This window comes from Charadrius vociferus, unplaced genomic scaffold (genome assembly GCF_000708025.1).
Source record: "Charadrius vociferus isolate BGI_N301 unplaced genomic scaffold, ASM70802v2 scaffold4, whole genome shotgun sequence".
NCBI classification, from domain to species: Eukaryota; Metazoa; Chordata; class Aves; order Charadriiformes; family Charadriidae; genus Charadrius; species Charadrius vociferus.
Window position 1 is genome coordinate 160,094 of NW_009648150.1, and position 20,939 is coordinate 181,032.

The 20,939-nt window shown below is 43.4% G+C and overlaps 1 protein-coding gene across 1 annotated transcript in view; it reads left to right on the forward strand.

Annotated features, from left to right (window-relative positions):
- EPHA5 (EPH receptor A5) overlaps positions 1-20,939 on the forward strand; it is a 183,689-nt gene that overhangs the window by 75,716 nt on the left and 87,034 nt on the right. The window contains exon 3 of the mRNA XM_009884013.1: positions 19,380-19,535. Coding sequence (XP_009882315.1) covers positions 19,380-19,535 — 156 coding nt within the window. The remainder of the gene's footprint in view (positions 1-19,379; positions 19,536-20,939) is intronic.

Genomic DNA, 20,939 nt, shown 5'->3' on the forward strand with positions numbered 1-20,939 from the left:
TCATTGCAGCAACATTTACCTGCCTTTGTACCTCAGCAGCAAATGCTTGCAAAGAAAGGAGATGACAAATATCATTTACCCCCCAGGTTACTCTTAAGAAATATTAATTGCTTGTAAAGCTATAGGTAAATAACGGAGAGGGTGAAAACAAAAGGGGGAGGCCAGGACGGAGTCTGTGATCCACGTACCTGCGTGGCAGGGGGTAGAGCTGGAGGCACTCTCAGATCAAAAGTAATCTCACTGCCATGAAATCCATAGGTAAACACCCAGTGTCCTGATAACAAATGTTGTCACTGCACAGCAAAACCCAAAGGATTTTGTGTACATATGCCTTGCTAGGACCCTCACTTGCCTGCAGCTTCTCATTTTCCCAGTTTATCTGAGTGCCAGCGGGTCGGATCCTGCTTTCGGGGCTCACCCGGGGGCTGTGGCACACAGGGACTCCGGCACTGCAGAGGACTGCTGGCACCAAAGCCTGTTCTGCAGTTAGTGCTAACTGTCTCTTGAGATGTACCTTGTGAATAATCAGTTGATACAGTAACACAATGAAACAGAAAAGATTTTAAAAATACTTTGGTTTCTGAATTACAAATTGCAGTGAATTTTTTTTAGAGCGGGTGCTGTTACAGTGTGAGAAGAGCTGGCTGGAGTGACAGCATGAAATCTTCCGGTGCATGTAGACCAGCACGATTTCCCATGCATATGGATGAAGAGAGGAACTATTTGTATTTTCCCCAATAGGCTCTACCAATGTCTGACATATTACCGCAGGTCTTCCAGCAGAATAACAAAGAAAACAATAGTTTTCCTCCGTGGTCTCATCGACTCTCTCTAAGAGTTCTGGCTTGGTATTAACAAGTAAACAATGTTTGCTTCTGCTAGATTGCCTTATGCTACAGAGATAAAATAAAATTACCAGGAAGAGAAGGTTTTATAAATGAGTTACTGGTTTGGTTTTTTTTTTTCTTTTCTGAAAACAAACCAAATGCTGCCAACTGAAAGGAACAAGGGGAGAAGTCACTGAAGGAGGAGGTGATTGGATATATATTTATTGCATTTGTAGGAGTACATTATTGCTGATTCAATGAAATAAGAAAATTGTTTAGGCTTGCCTGAATGAGCATTACTTTATCTAATCAACCTTTTCTAAATTGGTCTTAATGTACTTCTATAAATACATTAGTTCCAAACCCCAGGTTGTGTGGGCAGCATCAATTCTTCTCTGCTCTGGCATCAAAATGTGCCCACCCTTTTATTCCATGTTGTAAAGCGCTATACTCTTCTTTTTTTTTGTGGTTTGTTTTTTGTGGGGTTTTTTTTTTGTTTGTTTGTTTGTTTTGTTTTGTTTTCCTCCTCCCCTCCCGGAGGGGTTTGGAAGTTTGTTGGAAAGATAATGAATCATGTGTGGCTGAGTGGGATGGGTTATTTAGTGGTAGGTTGCCAACTTCTCTGTAGGCAGGCTGCTGAGCATAAGCCTAGGCTGCTGTATGTGTAGGGCTGATTTTGGTGACTCTCTTAGAGCCTTCTCATGTCCTTCAGGGCAAGAGGACATGGCATCCTTGTGCCCATGAGATCTATGGAGTGAGTTGCTTTTCCAGGAGCATGGGAAGCCAACGCGCTTTAGCATTTAAGTACTGAGAAAACTCTGTGGCTTGGGACTCTTCAGATTGCTGCCAGGCTCGATTTTGGGGTTTTTAGAAGATAACCTCCAAAATGCGACCCAGGAGGCTGATATCATGAGGAAAAAGAAGGATGCGCTGCCAGAGCTTAGTATAACCTCAGGCAAAGGAGCTGCGGTGGTATTGATTCGGGTGCGGGAAAGGGAAGAGCCGCAGTCGAACTCCAAAAGGAGCCGCGTGGACATTGCCCCAAGGAGCTGGGATCAGGAGCTAAGCTCTCCTCCTTGTGCTAGTGGGCAAGGAAGCTTATGGCTAAGCAAATAAAGGAGGGTTTGAGCGCAGACTGATGGTTTATGCCTTGCTAGTAGAGCATGCAACTCTTGCTCCTACTGGAAATTAAGGTGGGACTATTCCCTTAAACACATTAAATGGTTGTAATTGTGTTGTTATTAAGCGGAAATGATATATCTAAAGGTCTTCATGCATGGATCATGAAAAAGCTAAGTAGTGTTACCGGGCTGGGAAGCAAACTATGGATTCATGCAAAAAAAAAAAGCCCCAAACAACCCGTGTCAGTTTTGCCTTTGATAAGCAGTTAATTTAGCTCAGAACTGGCAGAATTCCCTGTAGTTTGTGTGGGGAATTTCTAGGTTATGCTGCGAACATCAGAGTGATATTTGGTTACCTAAGACAACTGACAAGTGTTGGAACATGACAGCTATTGGGAAAGCAAATTCCAAAGACAGGTTGAACCTGAATATATTGTAGCGTAAAGGCTGCTAAAGGTGTGTGTGGTGGTAGAACAAAAAGCAGGATTGTTTTAGTTAATGATGGTAGGGGCTCTCTCTTCGTTAGCAGGTGGGATGACGGATTGGGGATGGATTCATAGGGTGAAGCAGCATGCTATGTGCCTTGCAAGGCCTCTGCTTTGCACCAGCTGTGGCTTGGCTCCTTGGAAAACCCTTGAGCATGGTAAGTGCGCTCCCGGGGCACATCTTTGGGTTGAGTTTCATCCCCCTACAAATCCATTTTGCACAGTTGATATTGAGTGCTGAGGGATGGTAAGTTGGGATAATTGAGAGGGTCACGTAAAAAATACACTCTTGAACCAAATGTCCAATACAAGTACATTTATGTTGCATTTTGCAGCATTTACTTTGTTCACATTGGCCTTATTTAAGCAACTGTACACTTTGGCACTAAAACATGGTAGGTCAGTAGCTTTGCTAAACCAGCACCTGTAAACACAGGTGTCTTCCTCCATCAAACCATGACTCTTCATTGTGCTCTTATGAAATACACAAGCGCTCTTACAGGAGTGTGTTTTGAAGATCGTGTTGTGAGTGTGTGGTTCAGCTAGCCAACAGGTCTGTCCAAAGGAGAGACCTTTAGCAAACAGAAATACAAATGCTACAAAGGCAATGAAAGCAGCCCAAAATCTGTTTCTCTCATCTAAGGAGGCCTTTATTGTCCCTTCGGTGGCATCCTGATGCTGGTGTGGAGGTATCCTAATGAAGCAATATGGAGAAGATGAATTATTTTATATAATTTATATGAATTTATTATGTGGGGGGAGGTGTGTGGACTGACATGTATTTTTGTGATGATAACCAGGATTTTGATTCACAACCAGCACTCCAGCAGTGTGTTTCCCACCCCAATGTAAGACCTCAAGTGGTTGTGTCCTAGGGGTGTGTAGGCAATGACATTTGATGCTCAGTGTTTGGAGAGCAGCCCCAGGTAAGACTGTAGGTGACAAGGTATCTTTGCACACAGCAGCTCACACTGGTTGGGGAGCTGAGCCATGAGAAACCCAAAGTTAACACAAAATTAAATCTGTAACTTGGAAACTGCAGCTGAGGAGCTCATGACTATTCATTTTAGGTGTTAAAACATCTGTGGGGTTGAGGATTAGAAGGAGAGACGCTGCAACGGTTGCAAAGTAAGGTCTCCTGGAGGCAAACTGGCATGTAGGGAGGTGGTAGCTGTTACGGTGGGGGGCTTTGCAGAAGAGCAGCCTTAAGAAATCTGACAACAAACAGACTGTGTTTGATCCCCACAAGGCCATATGAGAAGTTTAATGCATCGTCTTCTGCAAAAGCGAAAACGTCATCATTTATAACCTTTTAAGCAGCAATCTCATTGAAGGGAAATAACAGATAGCAATCTGGTTATTTATTTATTTGACATACTTTAAAAGAGATGAGAGCTAGTTTCTACATTTGTTCATCTTCAGAATGACATACAGCTCTCCCAGTAAGCCACACATAAGTTTCATAGACCTTGGCTGTATATTTTGGTTTTTTTAAGAGCTATCGGGTAAATCCAGAGACTAGCAGATAATATACTCAGCTTGAAAATGATAAGCACGGAGATAAGAGAGCCATTCCTTTCCCTGCTGTTGAAATGGGAAGATTAGTGGAAATGTCATGGCTTAGAATTCATGAAGCAATGTTTCCTTAATCAGCCATCAGACTAAATTGCCAGAATACAGTATATTTGTATTTATTTCTTTTATATGAAAAGACTCTGTCTAAAGCCATGCTGAAACAGGTGTTATAAATATATCTAGAAACCTTATACATAATATTCTGTATTATGAGGCTTATCTCCTAATTGTATTATGTCTATGATTATCTGCTATAAAATAGCTCAGCATACAACTTGGTAAATACTTGCCATAACGTGCGCTGCAGGAGGGCTCTGCCAAAACACAGTGCTGCTCACTGCCCCTTTACCTTGGCTGGGGGTATGGCCCGTGTGGGGTGGTGCTGCATCCTTTAGCTCTGGAGCAAGCAGGAGGTAAAGGTCTCCTTTGCTTTGAAAGAGGTCTTGGCAGTGCCTGCAAGGAATTTGCTGCTTCCAGGTGCAAATGGTGACATCTAGGTGGACACGTCCATATTGCTTCCGTTGTTCTTGGGAGACATGTCTGTGCTAAAAAATGTCAGATTTAGGACGAGTGGGGGATAGGATTTGCATAAGCATGTCCTATACATATAAATATAAAAAAATATATATAACTACACACACAGAGCTTCTCAGCTGGAGGTTTCTGCCCCTTTGGGTCTGGACACTAATTAGAATGAGTGAATTACCAAAAAACGTAACAAAGTATTTAAACTAATGAGCTTGCTTCACTGAAGCAGGTGAGGGAGGGATCACTCCAGCTGCTCTGCTGGCAGATCTGGAGGGGCAGTCACTTCTGATTAGGAAGGCGTTTCGGGCAAATAAACTCTTCCCTAGTTATAGAAAGGGTACAGAAAGGAAAGGGGGCCCCTCAGCTCTTCCCGGGATGGGACGATCTTTGTGCTTCCCTGTTCTGCAAAGGGAGCAGGCTGGAAAATAGCTCTACTTACTCCTGAAGATGCTGTGCAAGCAGAGAGGAGAATGCTCCCTGGTAAAGGGTGCTCGCGAGATAAGTAGGAGATGAGGGACATAAAGCAGACAAAGCACAAAACCTGATGGGACAACATAGGATACCTCCCCAGTTAGTGACCTTGTAATGGGAACCCCATGGGTCCAATAAGTGCGCCAAAAAATATTGCATGCTATTTTGAGATCATATTACCTCTTTTTATCCAGCACAGGCAAAATTCATGTTCTCTGGTCTGGGCTAAGATTTATAGCGGTGTGGGACATTAGTACTTTTCTGATTACAGCGCTGTGGTGGTAGGAGACTGCCATGCATCCTTCTTGCTGCTAGAAGGCTGACAGTGTGTGCTTACGCCTGCATGTGTATTAGCAAGGGTTATTAATTTCTTTTGGATGCAAAACTAAAATTAGTGTCCCTTGGCTTTTTCCTAACTGAAAATGGCTTTTTAAATATGTAAGAATCGGAAATAATTTTTTTTTTTTTTTTTATACCTGGGTCCTTTCCTGAGCCTATCATTCACGTGATCATTTGTCATTGGGTACAGCGGGCAGGAGGTTAATTGTAATTGCGTGGTCACCTGGACTATTGTGTGATTTTGAAGAAGAGTTTCTCTGCTGTGTCAGGTCCAACAGTATATTATGTGAAAGCGTTAGTGCCAGGTTGCTCTTTAAATCTGCCAGGGAACTAAGGAAGAAGTGATTTACACCTTCGATTTAGTGCTCTCTTCTTGCTGTCCGCTTCAGGCCACTTTACTAGCGATAGCAGAATGTGAGTGGAATTAAAATACAGAATTTTTAAATAAAATAAAATGAAAAGTAGCAACCAAGAAGGTGGAACCCTTCATCTTGGTAACTTAATACCATGCATCTTTGTTGACAACTCTATATGTAAATCACTAATTATTCTAAACTATTCAGTTCCCCTCCAGGAAATCCAGACTTGAACATTAAAGGCTAGCTATAAGGAATGAAAGCCTTGCACCAATTCCCCACAGGTTTTATTAAGCTACAGAGAAAACCCACGTGTTTTTTTGCATCATGAATAGCAGTGATAGAGGGGTCAGCAATTTACCTACATCAGTGGAGATTACGGGGTTTGGGGGCATAATTGTAAGCACTTTACAGCTTCAGTAATACATATTTTCTACCTTGGTGGAGCAGCAAGGAGAGGAGGGCATGACTGGTTCTGCTCAGCCGAGGTCTCCTTTCATCACTGTATGCCAGAGGTGGTGTCCAGGAATGCTGTGAAGGCGCACAACTGATCAGGGATGTCTGTCTTGGATGGTTTTTGACACAGTTTTCCCAGCCTTCTCTTTTTTGGGATGGTAGGTCATTTGCAGACCTGTCTGGTGGCTGGGACCGGGTTTGGTGGCTTCCGCGCTGTCTGGTCCAGCTCTCAGGCTTGCAGTTTGGTAGTACTCCCAGACTGAAATGTAGGTTGACTGGTCTGCATATGTGATGGTGGTCTGTACCCTCCCATATCCATGGGATGGATGGATGGCTTGTCCATTGATGCAAACGAACGGCACCTGGGTGGCCCTGTGTGAGCCGGGGGGTGGCTGGGTGCAGCATGACGATTGTGGTCTTTCCTGTTTTGGACCATGAAAACTGTGTGTTGGGCTGCATGGCCTTTGAAAGCAGAGGGCAGGAAGAAGATACCTCTCTGCAGCCTGGTGTAGATGTGGTGTGAGCAAGTGTTGTGCATCTTGGAGGAGGCGAAGGCAAACCCTTGCCTGGTCATGCTGCCTGTACTGGTGTGGCTGATGCTGTGTGGGGGCCCTGTAGTGACTTTCACACATGCTGAAAGGTAAGGTCTGGTTAAAACCCCACTACTTAACACCTTTGTTCTAGTTTTTAACTTGTGTTGTACACTTGCTTTTGCTTTTAAACCCCTCTTGAAGACAGTCTTGCAGAGATGCAGGAATCACCCAGACAATCAGAATCCCTTCATTACCTTCATTCATCAGCCAGTTACCATAAATCTCTAAACTCTGATTACTGTCTTGGTTAAATGCTATTGTTATTTTCTGTTGTTTCATCTTTGTAGCTAATTCTTACTGTATTTCATTGTAACCCATCCACTGCTTCTGGTCCAAAGTTCTTTTCAGGGAGAGACAAGCTGAAGACTTCTAAATTTGGAGCTCCATAAGCAGAACATGTTCCTACATTATCCCTGGAAGAGGCATCTTCATCACCTTCTGCTCCTTTTCTCTTTCCTCAGGCTGGAAAAGGGTCAGCCTTGGAAAGCAAAACTTCCTATTTAGACTTCTTCTTAATGCTAATTTCTCAGGAGCAAAGGAGAGCTTTTCTCCACACCACACCCCCCCGCCCCTTTCCTTTTTTAAAAGAAATAAGATCAGCCAAAAATCTTCCTGTGGATGAGTGTACAGTGACCGTGATGCCTTCTCCAAATTCTTGCCTTTTGTCTTCTTTCTCTTCTGCCTTCTATTTATATTATTCTTGGCCACCTTTCTTGAAGGAGCTATTGATTAAAGGATGCAAACTGCCTCAGATCCTGCATATCAAGCTGCTCTTTTTTTCAAGTTGCTCGGTATGTGAAGAGCATCCATTTTTGCACTGCAGTACAGCTTTACCCAGATACCTGGTCTCTCCAGCTCTCCCCCACCCCCTTTGCCCTCCTGTCCTGCTAAGTGGACATCTTGTCAACTCCTGTTTGGACAGACTGACAGCTATGGCGGTCTTGGAGAAAAAGCCAGATCCCTGCACATGCACCCTAACAAACACAATCAAAATGTCAAGGCACAAATGAAATATATCACTGTGCTTCCCTGTCAGATTTTGCTAATATCACCTGGATAAACAGACAGAGGAACACCTGCAGCAAGTTAACCTATTTTTATTAGCACTTGTTTCACATATTTATATTTGGTTATGAATGTAGGGACTGCTGGGAAGAAAGCTTTCAATTATTTCCTGGCAGGATGAAATGCCCCCTGTTCTTCATGCCGAAAGACAGTTCGGGCAGTGAAGTTGCTTTCAAATAGCACAGCAATTAATAAAGAAAGAAAAAATAATTTCACAGTCTGTTGTTAAATTAGCAATTCTTCAGAGTGTCTGGAGTTCCTGGCAGAATTAATATGCACTCTGAAGCCTTGGGCAGCCTCGGTGCATATCATTTACCCAGCAGCTGTAAGAGCAAAATGCAGAGACGAGGAGAGGTCCTCGATTGCAAGGGAAATACTTGAATTATCTGTCTAGTAATCATTCAGCAGCCTTGTTCACAAATAATCAAGAAACATTTGGATTTGGATTACATTCCTCATTCTTTCAAGACAAAAGTGGCAGAAACAGTGGCTGGAAAATGATGTGTTAAGTAACACAGAGGGGAAAAAAATAGGCAGGGAGCAACATACATTTGAGCAAGGAGAAGAAAGTATACAATAAAAGTGCAATAAATTTCCCTTGTATTGAAGGGGAATATTTTATAGCAGCTTTCTGCAAATTGAATGCGTCTACATAAATAATGTAGCGACACATTTAATTGCTAGTATTTATTTTTAAATTTGGCTGGATGATGAGAGATTTTTTATGTGGAATAATGAACTGAGTGTTTTTAAAAAATAAATTGTGAATGGTATTTAGGCTGAGTGTCAAAGCCTCAGAAGTTCCTACCTGCTCTCTGGTGCATCTGAAAAGAAACCAACATTCAGAAGTGCATCCATACGTGTGCTGGATATTGGGGAGGCCAAGAGATGACAGAGAGAAAAATATTACCAGTCCTTACTTGAGTCAGGAAACTCCCATTTGGTCTTTCAGTGCAAAGCGTACCACTTCAAATAAAAGAATAAATACTGGGCCTTTTTCATTTGCCTTCTGCTGGTTGAGCTGTTGGTGTTTGTGTTTTCAGGCTTTCTTCTCAAAAAGGCTGGAAAGCTCTTTTCTCTCTCTCTATTTTTTTTTCATGACAAGACTAATTCTACAGATTCCCCTGTAGTCTTTACATTTCAGGGCTGCTGAGAGGACAAGCAGCATTCTCCTGTGCCACCCTTGCCCACTGGGTGCCACAGGGTAGATGCCGCAATACTGGACAAGGCTTTGAAAACAGGGTGTGGAAGAGGACCTGTGGGATAACAAACTGTTGGGGGCAGTTGTGTATGAGACATGAGATGAGCAGGTTGTGCTTGTTTCTTGCAAGACGTAGGTACGCCAAACCCAGGGTGCAGTGCCCTTATGCCCACACCAGCTGCTCCCCTTCATCCCCTCTTGTTGTCTTCCAGTCTTCCCTTGAACAAATCAAACATGAATGGTTTCTGTAAAGCAGAAGTGTTGGGCTTTTTTCCCAAACTGCCTTAGGAAGACTGCTCAAGTTGATGCGATGCAAGGGTGTGGAAATGCAGCAGAAATTACAAATAAAGACAGTGCTGGGTTTCCAGGGCAAACATGCTGGTGTGGGCAAACAGGCTGATGTAGACCACCGTAGCTGGAGAGCAAGCTGAGCTACATATGAGCAACAGCATCCCCTTATAATAATTTGAGAATTAAATCTCCCTGAACCAAGCTTTGGCAGCTCAAAACCTTAAATAAAAAGCCTGTGAGAATGGCCAGCATCGCTGCTGCAAAATGTGCTTCAGGCTAGTGCTTTGTGGTATGGTTGTGTTCATGTAGCAAGAAGGAAGGCAGTGTTTGCTTTGCTTTGCTTTACTTTTTGCTTCACATCTGAATTTCTGGAGCAGTTGCATAGGTCAAACAGCCATTTTGGGGGCAAAAACAAAGCCCATAAGAAGAGGCAGTGAACAGGAGTGCTAGCAGGACATCTCCCTCTCAAGAGTAAGATGCTTTTGTCTCAGAGAAGTACAGTTTATAGTCTGACAAAAGAAAATATCTTCTTGGGATATAACTGCATTTTTTTTTTCCCCTGGTGTTTTGGTGGTTTTCTGTCTGGTCATTCACAGTAGTTCTAGCTAGTTCATGGCAAGGACAGTCCAATTCCAGCATCCAAAAGCTATGAGGCCAACCACCCAAATAGTATTGAGATTGGCTCCAAAATCAGGAGGTTTAAAGTGTCGAGTTGTATTAATTTATCTTGGGTTTGAGCATGTTTGTTCATATAGGCAGTAAGTTTTTCTCCAGAAATGGGAGAGATTATACTGAAATAAATTCTCTTGTTGCTGAGCTGCGGGATTGGAGCTCAAAGAAAAGCTCCCAATATTATTAGGCCGACATGGGAAGAGCCAGCAATGCTTCAGGTTGCCCTTTGTTGAGCTCATTCCTAAAGAGGAGCTGTTTGGTGGAGTTCCTCAGCAAGGCAGATGAACTGTGAAGTGTTGCAGTGTTCATCTGACCCAAAGGAGTAGTTTAGTCAACTTAACAAATAACGTTAGTATTTTTATGTCTAGTTAATTGAACTGAAATCATGAAGTGTTGTATCTGCATGTGCTGGGGTAACTACTTGATGTTTCTGCACTTTGGGGGATGGGTGTGTGTGTAGCTTGCTCAGCTTTCCTGATTAAATTCCTCAGGATATTAATACTTGCCACGTCCTCCTTGCACACACTCTTTGATTTGTTGCCTCCTAACCAAAGCCCAAGCATCTCATGGTATGCATATCAGGGCAGAATTTACCTCAGCAGGACCTGCATCTGTAACTTCAGCCAGTGTACTCCAATGCAAAAACCCATGAGCTCCTGTGGAAGGAGGCACGACTAAAGGCTGATGTTCCCCAAGAGACATGTCCACGTTTCCTTTTGTGCACCTCCAGGCCACCTGCCCGCTGCGGAATTGGCTAGCATCGCCCATGTCTTAAATGGGGGGGGGGGCAAAAAAACCCAAAACAACACTTTGCTGGAGTCACTTTTATGTGCATAAACCCATTTAACACACTTAGTCCAGGCAACTCTGGATAAATCCTTCCTATCTTTTTTTGGTCAGAAGGACTGTTAAAAGATTCATCTCCGTCGCCCTCTGATGGAATTTGAATAGATGTGTCTGGAGTGACATATGTTCAGCCATAAATTACAGAGGAACAATTTTAAAATAAATTGTCTGTAACCAGTCCTACCAAATTTACCTCCTGAGACAAATGATCATAAAGCTAGAAGCAAACAAGCCCTTAAACATTTGAGGCAGGGTTTGAAAGGATCCTTTTGTGTACGTGTTAGCATTGCTGTAGGTTGGTGGGATGCTGCCTGTTTTGGACCAAAATAGCCAGTGGAGGAAAGGCTGATTTTATACTACCTAAATATCTTGTTCACACAAATGAAGATGCACAAGGTAGAGCCAACCAGAAGGAAATAAATATTTTAAGCATTTTTACTTCTCTTTACTGCCTGCATATGTACAGTCTATTAGTTCAGGCTAAAACCTTGAAATGTTGGTAGAGTAAACACACATGACATAAATCATCAAAATAAATCCTCCCAAATGTCATATTTCTTAACCACAATGGGATGCAATTGTCCAAACCACAGCATAATTAGAAAATCTTTCTTTCTTTGCTGGCTGGGCTCCAGATCCCTATGGCAGACTGAACCAGAAGACTAAAACCCTTTTATTGTAGTATTGTGCCAGCAAACATGTGGCTTCGAAGAACCCTATTTTCCGGGAGATTTTACTGACTGGTCTTCGCATTACTGTCTGTAATATGTGTACACAGATGGACATAGGGGGGGTTTTGGTTGCCTCATTTTCAAGTTTGATGCTGTCCCCCTGTTGCCATTCCGGATGATGTTTGTTATTGCTATTCAGTCAATGCTGCTATCGAACTCGAGGGAGTTCTGCAGCTTGTCCATCAATCCTCCCCTCGCTTAGCATGCAGTGCAGCTTGAATGTTTAAGTTGCCATTCGCGTAACAAAGGATAACCCGGGGTGTTTGTCTTTTTGTGCAGCAACCCCCAAAACAGACTTTTGTGCCTTTTGGATGACGCGCAGAGCCAGGCATCTCAAGTTATGTTTACAAGCGTGCAGAAACAAATGTCTCTCTGCTGCCTTCTGTATCTTAAATCGTATTTTTCCCTTAGGTGCAGCATTGTAAATCATCCCTTCCTCTGTTTAGGGGAGTAAAATGATTTCAGTTTGTCTTCATTAAAAAAAAAAAAAAAAAGAGGCAGTAATTTAAGCGCATCTTTGTCCTGCACCTCGGAGAACAAAGAAAAGATACACAGATAGATTTTTATGGACAGAGAGATTTACAGAGATAGATATTTTATAGCTATAATAAGCAGAGAGGATGTAGGAACAGGACATGGACTGCCTTTTTTCTATCATAAGCCAGATAGTTGGGACTCAGCGAGACCAACCTAGATCTGTCCCTTGTCACCAGAGAGCGAGGAGGACTGCAGGTGCCACCTGGGCTGAGAGCTGAAGGAGCCCTTGTACACGCTTGCAAGAGCGTACAGCTGCTGGTCACAGAAATGTTGGGTTTGCTGGGACATGACACTTCATCCCAAGCAGTACTTTCTCTAGAAATGTACCAGTTTCTCCCAGAGTTTTTCTGGACGAGAAAGTTTGGGGAAAAAAAACCCAAACCAACACAAAACCAAAGCATGCCCAGCCAGCCCTGCCATCGACGCAGTCGGTGGGAGCAAGCTCATGCAGTGCTGAGTGCTTTTGAAAAATCTTCTGTTTCCCCTAAGAGCATTTATTTTCCATAGCGTGCTTTCCTTCTGTGAAATCAAACACAAATGATAGCGCGGGTTTGCATATACGCCAGGATAAATCTCTTTCCCAGTTCCTCCATCACGCCATTGAGGCTTTAGGCTTGATTCAGGTTTTGCCTCATTGATTCTTTCCCTGTTCCTCCATCACGCCATTGAGGCTTTAGGCTTGATTCAGGTTTTGCCTCATTGATTGCTTCAAAATCTTCTTTAGAGCAAAGTCGGGATGTGCAGAAATACAGCCCATTAAGATCTTAATGTAATCATGAGCGCTTTCAAATGCATTGTATTCTAGGTATTTTTATGGCTTGCAAATGTAGCTGACTTGGGAATTTGATGAATTTTTCAAAGTGATGCCATGCGATGAAGTTTTATACCGTTTAGAAGAAACACATTAATGTCATTAGTGGCAGTTAATCCTTACTTTTCCAGCATCTACGGTCATGTCATAAATTGCCATGTGACAATGTAGTGAGTCACGTGGTAGAAAAAGTGGTATTTCAAAGGGAGGAACTGAAAGTACTAATTTATTTATATTCTAGTTTTCAAGGTTGTTTTGGTATTCAGAGCTAGAGCTGATTTCAGTGTGGAGCGGAGGCAATTCAGCCTGAGTTAGTGGGGGGTTGGACAGAACAGCATCAAAATACACAGTGTTTTCTTAGAAAAGAATATTTCCCACTTGAGATGCATGAATCAGCGTACATCCAAGGTAAGGGATGAGTCTCTTTTTCAAGGTGCAAAGCACTCAGATGCCCCACTTATCCAGCGAGCTCCAGGAACTCACTTAAAAGGACCTTTGGCAGGTCTCGGCCTGCAGCGTTGGGTGCTGTAGTCGCTGAGGGATGCTGGCAAGTCGACTGGATTCAAGCAAACCGGTAGCTTCAAATTGCGGTGTTTTATTAGTGGGTATTTATTCAATTCCCTTCAAATCCCCAAGGCGTGCTGCAGGAAGCAACATAGCACTATTGCAGAGAGAGAGACCAACCCTAAAGGAGATATAATCAGGGCATTTTACACATTTTTCTGTAGCTTTATAGCTTTGGCAGCAATTTTGGTCTCTGCCTGCAGTTCAAGGAGGGCTGTTAGGGAGGGCAGGATTAGCTCTTGGGACCCTGATTGTAAATTCTGCAGAAGGATGCTCGATGGCAGGTTGCTGTAGTTCTTGAAATACTTTTTAGAAGAGCATCATTTGTTTGTATTGGCTGGGAGACGTGAAGACAGTCTGCTGTGGTTTTTGTTTTGTTTTTTCTTGTAAGTAAAAATGCGTGTCAGGAGCACAAGCTGAGGCTTGGAGCCACTCAGCAGTTTAATTGATTCCACATTGTAAAGACCCTACCTAGCTAAAGCCATCTTTAGGTTTTGGACACATCTAAGAGGCAGCAGCCCCCTCTTCTCAGCGCAGACGCTTCAAGGCATGGCAGCTCCAGAGACCAGAATGGGGATTGGTTTATTTGTAGCTTGGTTTTGCTCAAATCCTTCAACTCTGAAGGCATATTCCCTGCACCAGAGCGATGTGCTAATGAAGGCAGAGTTGATGAGCTCCAGAGCTGCTCTCCTTTCTGCTGAACACGCACACACCCCACATCCTGCCTGTGTTTCAGCTGAGAGCTGGCTTGGTGGTCTGTCCATGGAGCAGAGAGTTTTGCGCTGCAGTTGGTTCTAAAAGCCGTGGTGAGGTGTGTGTTCCTGCCCAAAGTAGTTTGTAGTCTGAAAAGGCAAACGGGACTAAAGGATATGAAGGAGAAGCAAAAGGGGGTTCACAGTTTGGGGAGGAAACCTCAGTTTCAGCCAGATAACCTGTGCGCCGTCTACACTAAGCATCCTTATCCTCATTAGTTTTTGTTAGATTTTGTCTGTAAGCTTTATTTATGGATTAGCCGCAATGCCTTATGAGTTATACTTGTGGTTTCTGATTACTGTGGAGACTAATTTGGTGCTCTGCAAGGGAGACAGTGTAATTCCTATTTGAGCTTTATTTTCTGGGATATATGAAAGGTCACTTTGCTGATCCTAAGCACTTAAGTACTGTGTGAGCTTATTCTCCCAGCATCACGAGAGTGCGAAGGGAGTAATAGGTTGGACCTTTTTCATATCTCCTGGGGTTTCAAGGCTTATAGGGTTGTGTTTCCTAGCTTTTCTCTCTCCAGGGACAGAACTGGAATTCCCACTAATATTAATTGGGTGGGTTTACCAACATGGCCATGTACATGCCTGTGGATACGGACAGCCTTGGAGGCGGCCCTTGCTTCCAGCACTTGTTGACTGGGGTCATTGTGCATCGAAAGCGTGGGACAGACGGAGAGGAGAGGAGCCCTGCCTGTTGGATGCAGTCTTCAGCTGCAGCTCAGGAAGGGTTGCAGGGATGCAGCTGCGAATCATTTGATGTTAACACTTGCAGAAAATAATCTGTCAAGTAGTCCCAGCTGTTTGATATTATTGGCTTGTTCTGTCTGCCTTTTTTTTTTTCCCTCTAGCTGGTACTCACTATCTCTGCTACTGATATAGCACATAAAGTTCAGCGTGTCGTTTGAAGAGGCCAGTTTTCATTGTAAGAGGACCAGTGATTCCTCCTCCATCCATCCATGTTTGAAGAGCCAGTTTTTAGCAGCATGGCTCTTGTTGGCTCCTGTCTGCAAGGTACGAAGCCAGTTTCTAATCCGATTGTTGCCGGTTTAAGAGAGCAGCTCACACCATTGCTGTCTCAAGAGACTCTTGCTGCTGTCCTTCACTGCAGCATCTCTCTCTGGCCCGTCCTGAAGTGTGCAAGCAAGAGGCTGCACAGACGTTAATACTCCATGCCCACAACATTTTGTGGTTGCTACTAAAAATAAAAAGAGTGAAATTAATTTGTTGATAATGGATATGCTACTAAGAGAAACACATCCCACTTGTACCTAACACCAGCAGGTTCTTTATGGCATATTTGTTATGTCTATAAATACTCTTTTCTTTTTTTCTAGCAACCAATTTCATTTAAAGACTATTTTCACACATCACTGGCTGTTAATCAGTTAAGGAGTTATCAGTTTTAATATTAGGAAGAAAGAAGCAGATCTCATCAACAGCGTAAAACTTTGTTTCATTTCTTTTTAGCTGGCTTGCAGCAGATTATAGGGAGTCTTAGGCTCATCTTCCTTCTCCTCCTTTTCCTACCCCCTTGAAAAGAGAGATTACGTGCATCACTGTACTGTGCTAGTTCTGCGTATGCTTTCAAGAGCTGTTGAATTAGAAATTCTGAGATAAAAATATAAGAAGACTAAAATAAGATTTAATTAAAAATTAAACCCCAGGCACCCATGTAATTTTAAATAAAATCATGTGTACTACATGAAGAGATTGTAAGGTTGACTGTCAGATGAGGAATGGTAAGATAAAGACCAAAACCCAAGGTGCATGCAAGGTAAGCTGTTTGTGGCCGTGTTATGCTCTGAATTTGATTTGCAAAATACCTGAGACGTTACCACCAGTGGCAGAAAAATGACATGGTGCCAGCTTTTGGCTGCTGAGTTCAGCCAGATCTGTGCCTATCTGGCTACCGTGATACCTGCTCTGCAGTGTGGAGGGATAAGATGTTCCTGGGTCAGCTTTCATCTAACAGCAGCCATGGCATCACAGAATCCCTGTTTATTAGAGGATTGTTGCTTGAACCACCTCAACAGCTCTGGTGGTGGTCCTCTCCTTTGTGTTGTGTACAAAGCAAACGTAGGAAAAGGTACAGAGAAAAGCCTTGTAATAGATACTAATTATGCTTGAAACACCTATGCAGCTACATCTGCTTCTGCTCCTGAGCATGGTAGTGCAAGTGTGGTTTCCATCAGGAGTGGTCCCCAAGCTGCTTATTGTGAGAGGCTGAAAGACTACACTGGGGGAACTCTGCAAATCCCCCTCTGTCCTCCCCAAAGCATCTACTGCAAGGGTGTGGACTCAGCACCCCACCACTTGCTGTGGTAATTCTTGCATTTATTTTTATTTTCTGTCATCCCTTTTTTTTTTTTGTGTATCCCATATCCTGTCCCTGAATTCTTCCTGTCTAAGCCACGCAAGAGTATTTCACTTAGGTATGACAGCACGCTGCTCTGCTGGCTGTTTGTTATGAGTACTGATGGTGAAATCTTCAGTGTAATTTCATGCTCTTCAATGTTCCTCCTTATACCTTTTGGATAGCAAAGGGACTTGTCTGACCCGTGGGAACCTGCAGATTATACAAAAATTGGTCCAGTTCAGTTTTATTTCACATCCCTCATTAAAACATGGGTTATTGGTGTTGTACATCTGTTGGCTACGTACTTATTCATGAAAACCAAAGATTCCCTTTGAGCTGAGCTACATATCATACCGTCATTAACAAGCTGCACCTCGTTGAAAATCTGTCAAGGAAAACTGACTTATTTTGCATTTGCTGCTTTGCACAAAATAGAAGCACGGTAAACTCTTGTGCTGTAATGATTTTCTGTCTGTCTTGATGGGACATAATGAGATAAATTCAGGTCCTCTTTTGAAGGCTAATTACATCAAGTACACACTAGACGTGGGCTGCCCTCGTTATATGTGGTGCATTTTTGTGCTTTCATTTCCCCATCTCTATTGTCTGCGTGTGCAAGTGAGTTTGATTTGGCTTTGAAATAAAAATTGTAGGCTAGAGAAGAGTCGTTTGGTGGTCTCCTCTCCCAGAAGACTCTCCAGAGATTGAATAACAAGTCCTTGCTGTAGGTAGGGCAGCATTTGAAGGTGACTGTGAAGTAAATTAAAGAACTTAGCTCTGTGCTAGGAACTGAGGAATGTGCTATAAAGCATGAGGACAGCTCGTGGCAAGCCTGCTAAGAGCCGTCAAGAATAAAATCAGCCCTAGGTCTGGTCACCGGTCCTGGTGTGTGGACACAAAGCAGTTGAACTGCATCCTGCAGATCTCACAGCCTAGATATGGAGCACTAGTTGGATGATGAGCAATTTTGGAAATTGGGTTTTTAAAACCTGTAAATCCCTCTAGTCCTACTAATTGTACCCTGCCTGTCTTGTGGGAAGAAAAGGGAGCTGGGAGAAGGCGTGGGAGGGTGCACAGTTTGGGGAGGTCAGCAGGGGTGCTGGAGGAGAGCATACCTTAGGGCAGGATGGAGAGGCTGCAGATGCATGAGGGAGACCTGGAAGCCCATGGTGGGCTTGGGAACAGCAGGGTTGCTTGGCACTTGCTGCGAGAGCTTCGTGGTCCGGGCAAGACTGGAGGTGGGGCCTGGGGGAGGTCTTTTGGATGCTCTTGGGTCACATCCCTTTTGATGCATGAGTGATCTTCATCGGCAAACTTAATGGCTGGCTCTAGGAGTTAGGAGTTGATGTGCAAGTGTCTCACCTGTGGTGAAGAAGCTAGTGACATGAAAGGGAAGATGTCAAGAGAGTTTCCCTGGTACTGCAGGAAGCAGAGCCAACTTTAGAGGCAGTTGTCCTAATTGGTCCATCAGAGGAAAAGGGATCACTAGTAAAAACCTATACTTTATCAACCATGAAGATGAATTCTGTCATCACTGGCTGAATTTTAGCACATGACCTTTGTGCTGTGATTGTCTGTGACATTCCTGGTGGGATAATATTAATGCTTTTGCTGTAAGCTCATTTTCTTTGCAAACTAATTACAAATGGGGAAGTTTGAATGCAGATGGAAAGACTCTGGGATTTCCAGGTGACTTCGATAAGTCTGATAGCGAACTTATGCATCATTGATACTGTGCTGGGCAGAATTACTTTAGAGCATCTCTTAAGGAAAAAAAGTAAGAGCACTTTGGAGCTGCTTTAACATGTCTCTGTGTCTCTGCTTTTTGAGACAAACAGAAAATCAAGTTTTCCCCCTTTTGCTAACAGTGGTTTTGTAATTCTACACATAACAGTATGATTATAGGGCCAGCTGGTTTTTACCTAAAGCCGGGGTGGATACATGCAAACCTGTAATTGTCACTGCTCCTGGCTGAGTTTGCACATGCAAGTGAAGTGCCAAGTGCTTTGCGTAGGTGAAAGAGCACTTGTTTCAGGAGACTGGAAACAAGTTATTACTGTATTCACTTCAAATTATTTAAAAAAAAAAGAAAATAAAATCCCAAGCTACCCTTAGCCATATATTATATTTGTGAGAATAAAAAATACCTCTTGTATGAAGTCTCTGTACCTCATCATGCATATCTATTGGAGCTGGAAGAATTATCTTGCATGGCAAGCATGCGTGGTTCAGCCTATACCCAGAGCAGTCTGTCTTATATGGAGCACTTTAAAATTCATCACAGGTTTGCTGGGGAGAAGACCCTAGGGAAATAGCCTTGTCACATGTCTTAAAACCGTCAATCTTGAGATCCCCTCCACCACCGTGTTGCTATTTGTTTGCTGAGACATTGATTTCTGGGTGTAGAACATCTGAAACGTAAACCATGAAATGTATTTTATCTGTTTTTCTAAGACTGGATGAAAAAAAAACGCAAACACAATAATGTTTTCTAAATCAGAACCCAAAAGATGTTACCTCTAATGCATTCAAAAAGGAAAATAAATACCCAGTAAAGGCAGATGCTAAGGGAAAAATAAATCAACAGCTTCTCATTCTCTTTTTATGCAGATAGTTAAGTATGCACTGTCTGTTAGTGGCATAGACTGTTTTAAAATACAGAAACCAAGTAGCTCGTGAGTGTCTGTTTTCTAGCTGAAGATATGTTGTTGGTTTTTTTTTTTTTTTTAAAGAAAATGTGAAGAGACTAATTTTATGATGGGAGAGCTTAGCCTGTGGTTCTTCTTTTCACAGTATGCAGACCTGGGTTCTTCAAAGCTTCACCCCACAGTCCATCCTGCAGCAAATGTCCCCCTCACAGCTACACGCTTGATGAAGCATCCACATCTTGCCTGTGTGAAGAACACTATTTTAGGAAGGAATCAGACCCACCTACAATGGCCTGTACAAGTAAGCATGTGCTTATAGGGTTGTTTTTAATCCTTTCAAGCTGTTCCTGTACTGTGACTAGAAGTTATGATCCTCATTAAGGTGCTTTTACAGGCTCTGGGCTGGAGTCTGAACTACTCTTGACACACTTGTAATGTCACTGGCTTTGTCCGCTGTAGCCCCGGTTACACGAGAACAGACTTTTTGGAGCCTTTTGCTTCAAAAGCTGGCATGAAACCCAGGAAGCGTTTTTGTAACGAATGGATGCTCCATCTCTCGCCGTCTGCTCATGGGTGGGCTCAGCTAGCAGCATGGCATTCAGACATCCGCACTGGTGTGTGCGTGGGTAGTGGTGTGGGGCACGCACGCAGAGGAAACGATGGGTAGCACTTGTCAGTGGTAGGCATGGGTAGAGTCTACGTGGTCCTGCTTAGTATCATCTCTTAGCTCGTTTTCACTAAACACGCAGGGAGAGAGCCCTACCTTTCCAAGCTGCCTAGAGGTGGTTGTTCTTCAGGATAGCCGCAAAACTCTCCAATGGAAACTGCTTCTCCAAACCTGCAGCTAAAATGTAGAGCTTATCCCCTTGGTGTAGGGGGAGGGTAGTATAACAAGCAAATCGGGGTATTGGGAGTCCAAGGTGGAGTCGGTGGAATCAGAATCACTGCTTTTGCCCTTTCCCTGCCATCTGTGAGCTATCTTGTCAGCTATACCTTGAAAGTTTCTCGTTCAGTTTATGTTTCAGATACTTAGGGCCGCAGTTTGCATACCTCCAGCTAGTCCCACCAAGTGTAGAACAGACCACAGTTTTTTGCTGAGATGGGTCTCTCATGCTCTGAATATGATTTTTGCAGTGCAAAAGCGGTTTAAAAAGTACTGAAGAGGAGCTGAACTACGGGGGGAGGAGCAGGTAGAGCTTCCAAGGAACTTAAGTGGTGAAGGAAAAAGTAGGTTTATGAGTCCATGCACGCTCAGAGCCACTGGGCAGCAGTGCAGAGGTGACTTCCATACTGTTTCCTTGCACCATGCAGTCACCGTAGTGGCTTTTTGTGCCTTCATCCCAGTGAATACAGATGTCCCTCCTAGCTTCCCAAGTTTGCACTTCAAAAAGAGAAAGAAGTAGTCTGTTCCTGTTGGAGAGATGCTCTCGCAAAGGAAATTGCCCTTGGCAGGTCTCTGCTTGCCTGCAGGAGGAACTGGGAGCAGAATCGGCACCCTTGAACTCTGCATTTGCTTTTCACCAGCCGAAGGAGCATGAAACACATGGCTATTGGAAGGTGTGCTGCAGGGAAGGAGAAGACAGCCTTAGGCAGCATGGCAGTAGCTGGTGCTGTAGGATCAAAGTGGTCTTGGGGCGGGTGACTCATGCAAGCACTTCTCAATTTATTAAATAGATATGCTCGTGTCTTTCAGAGCCGTAGCTAG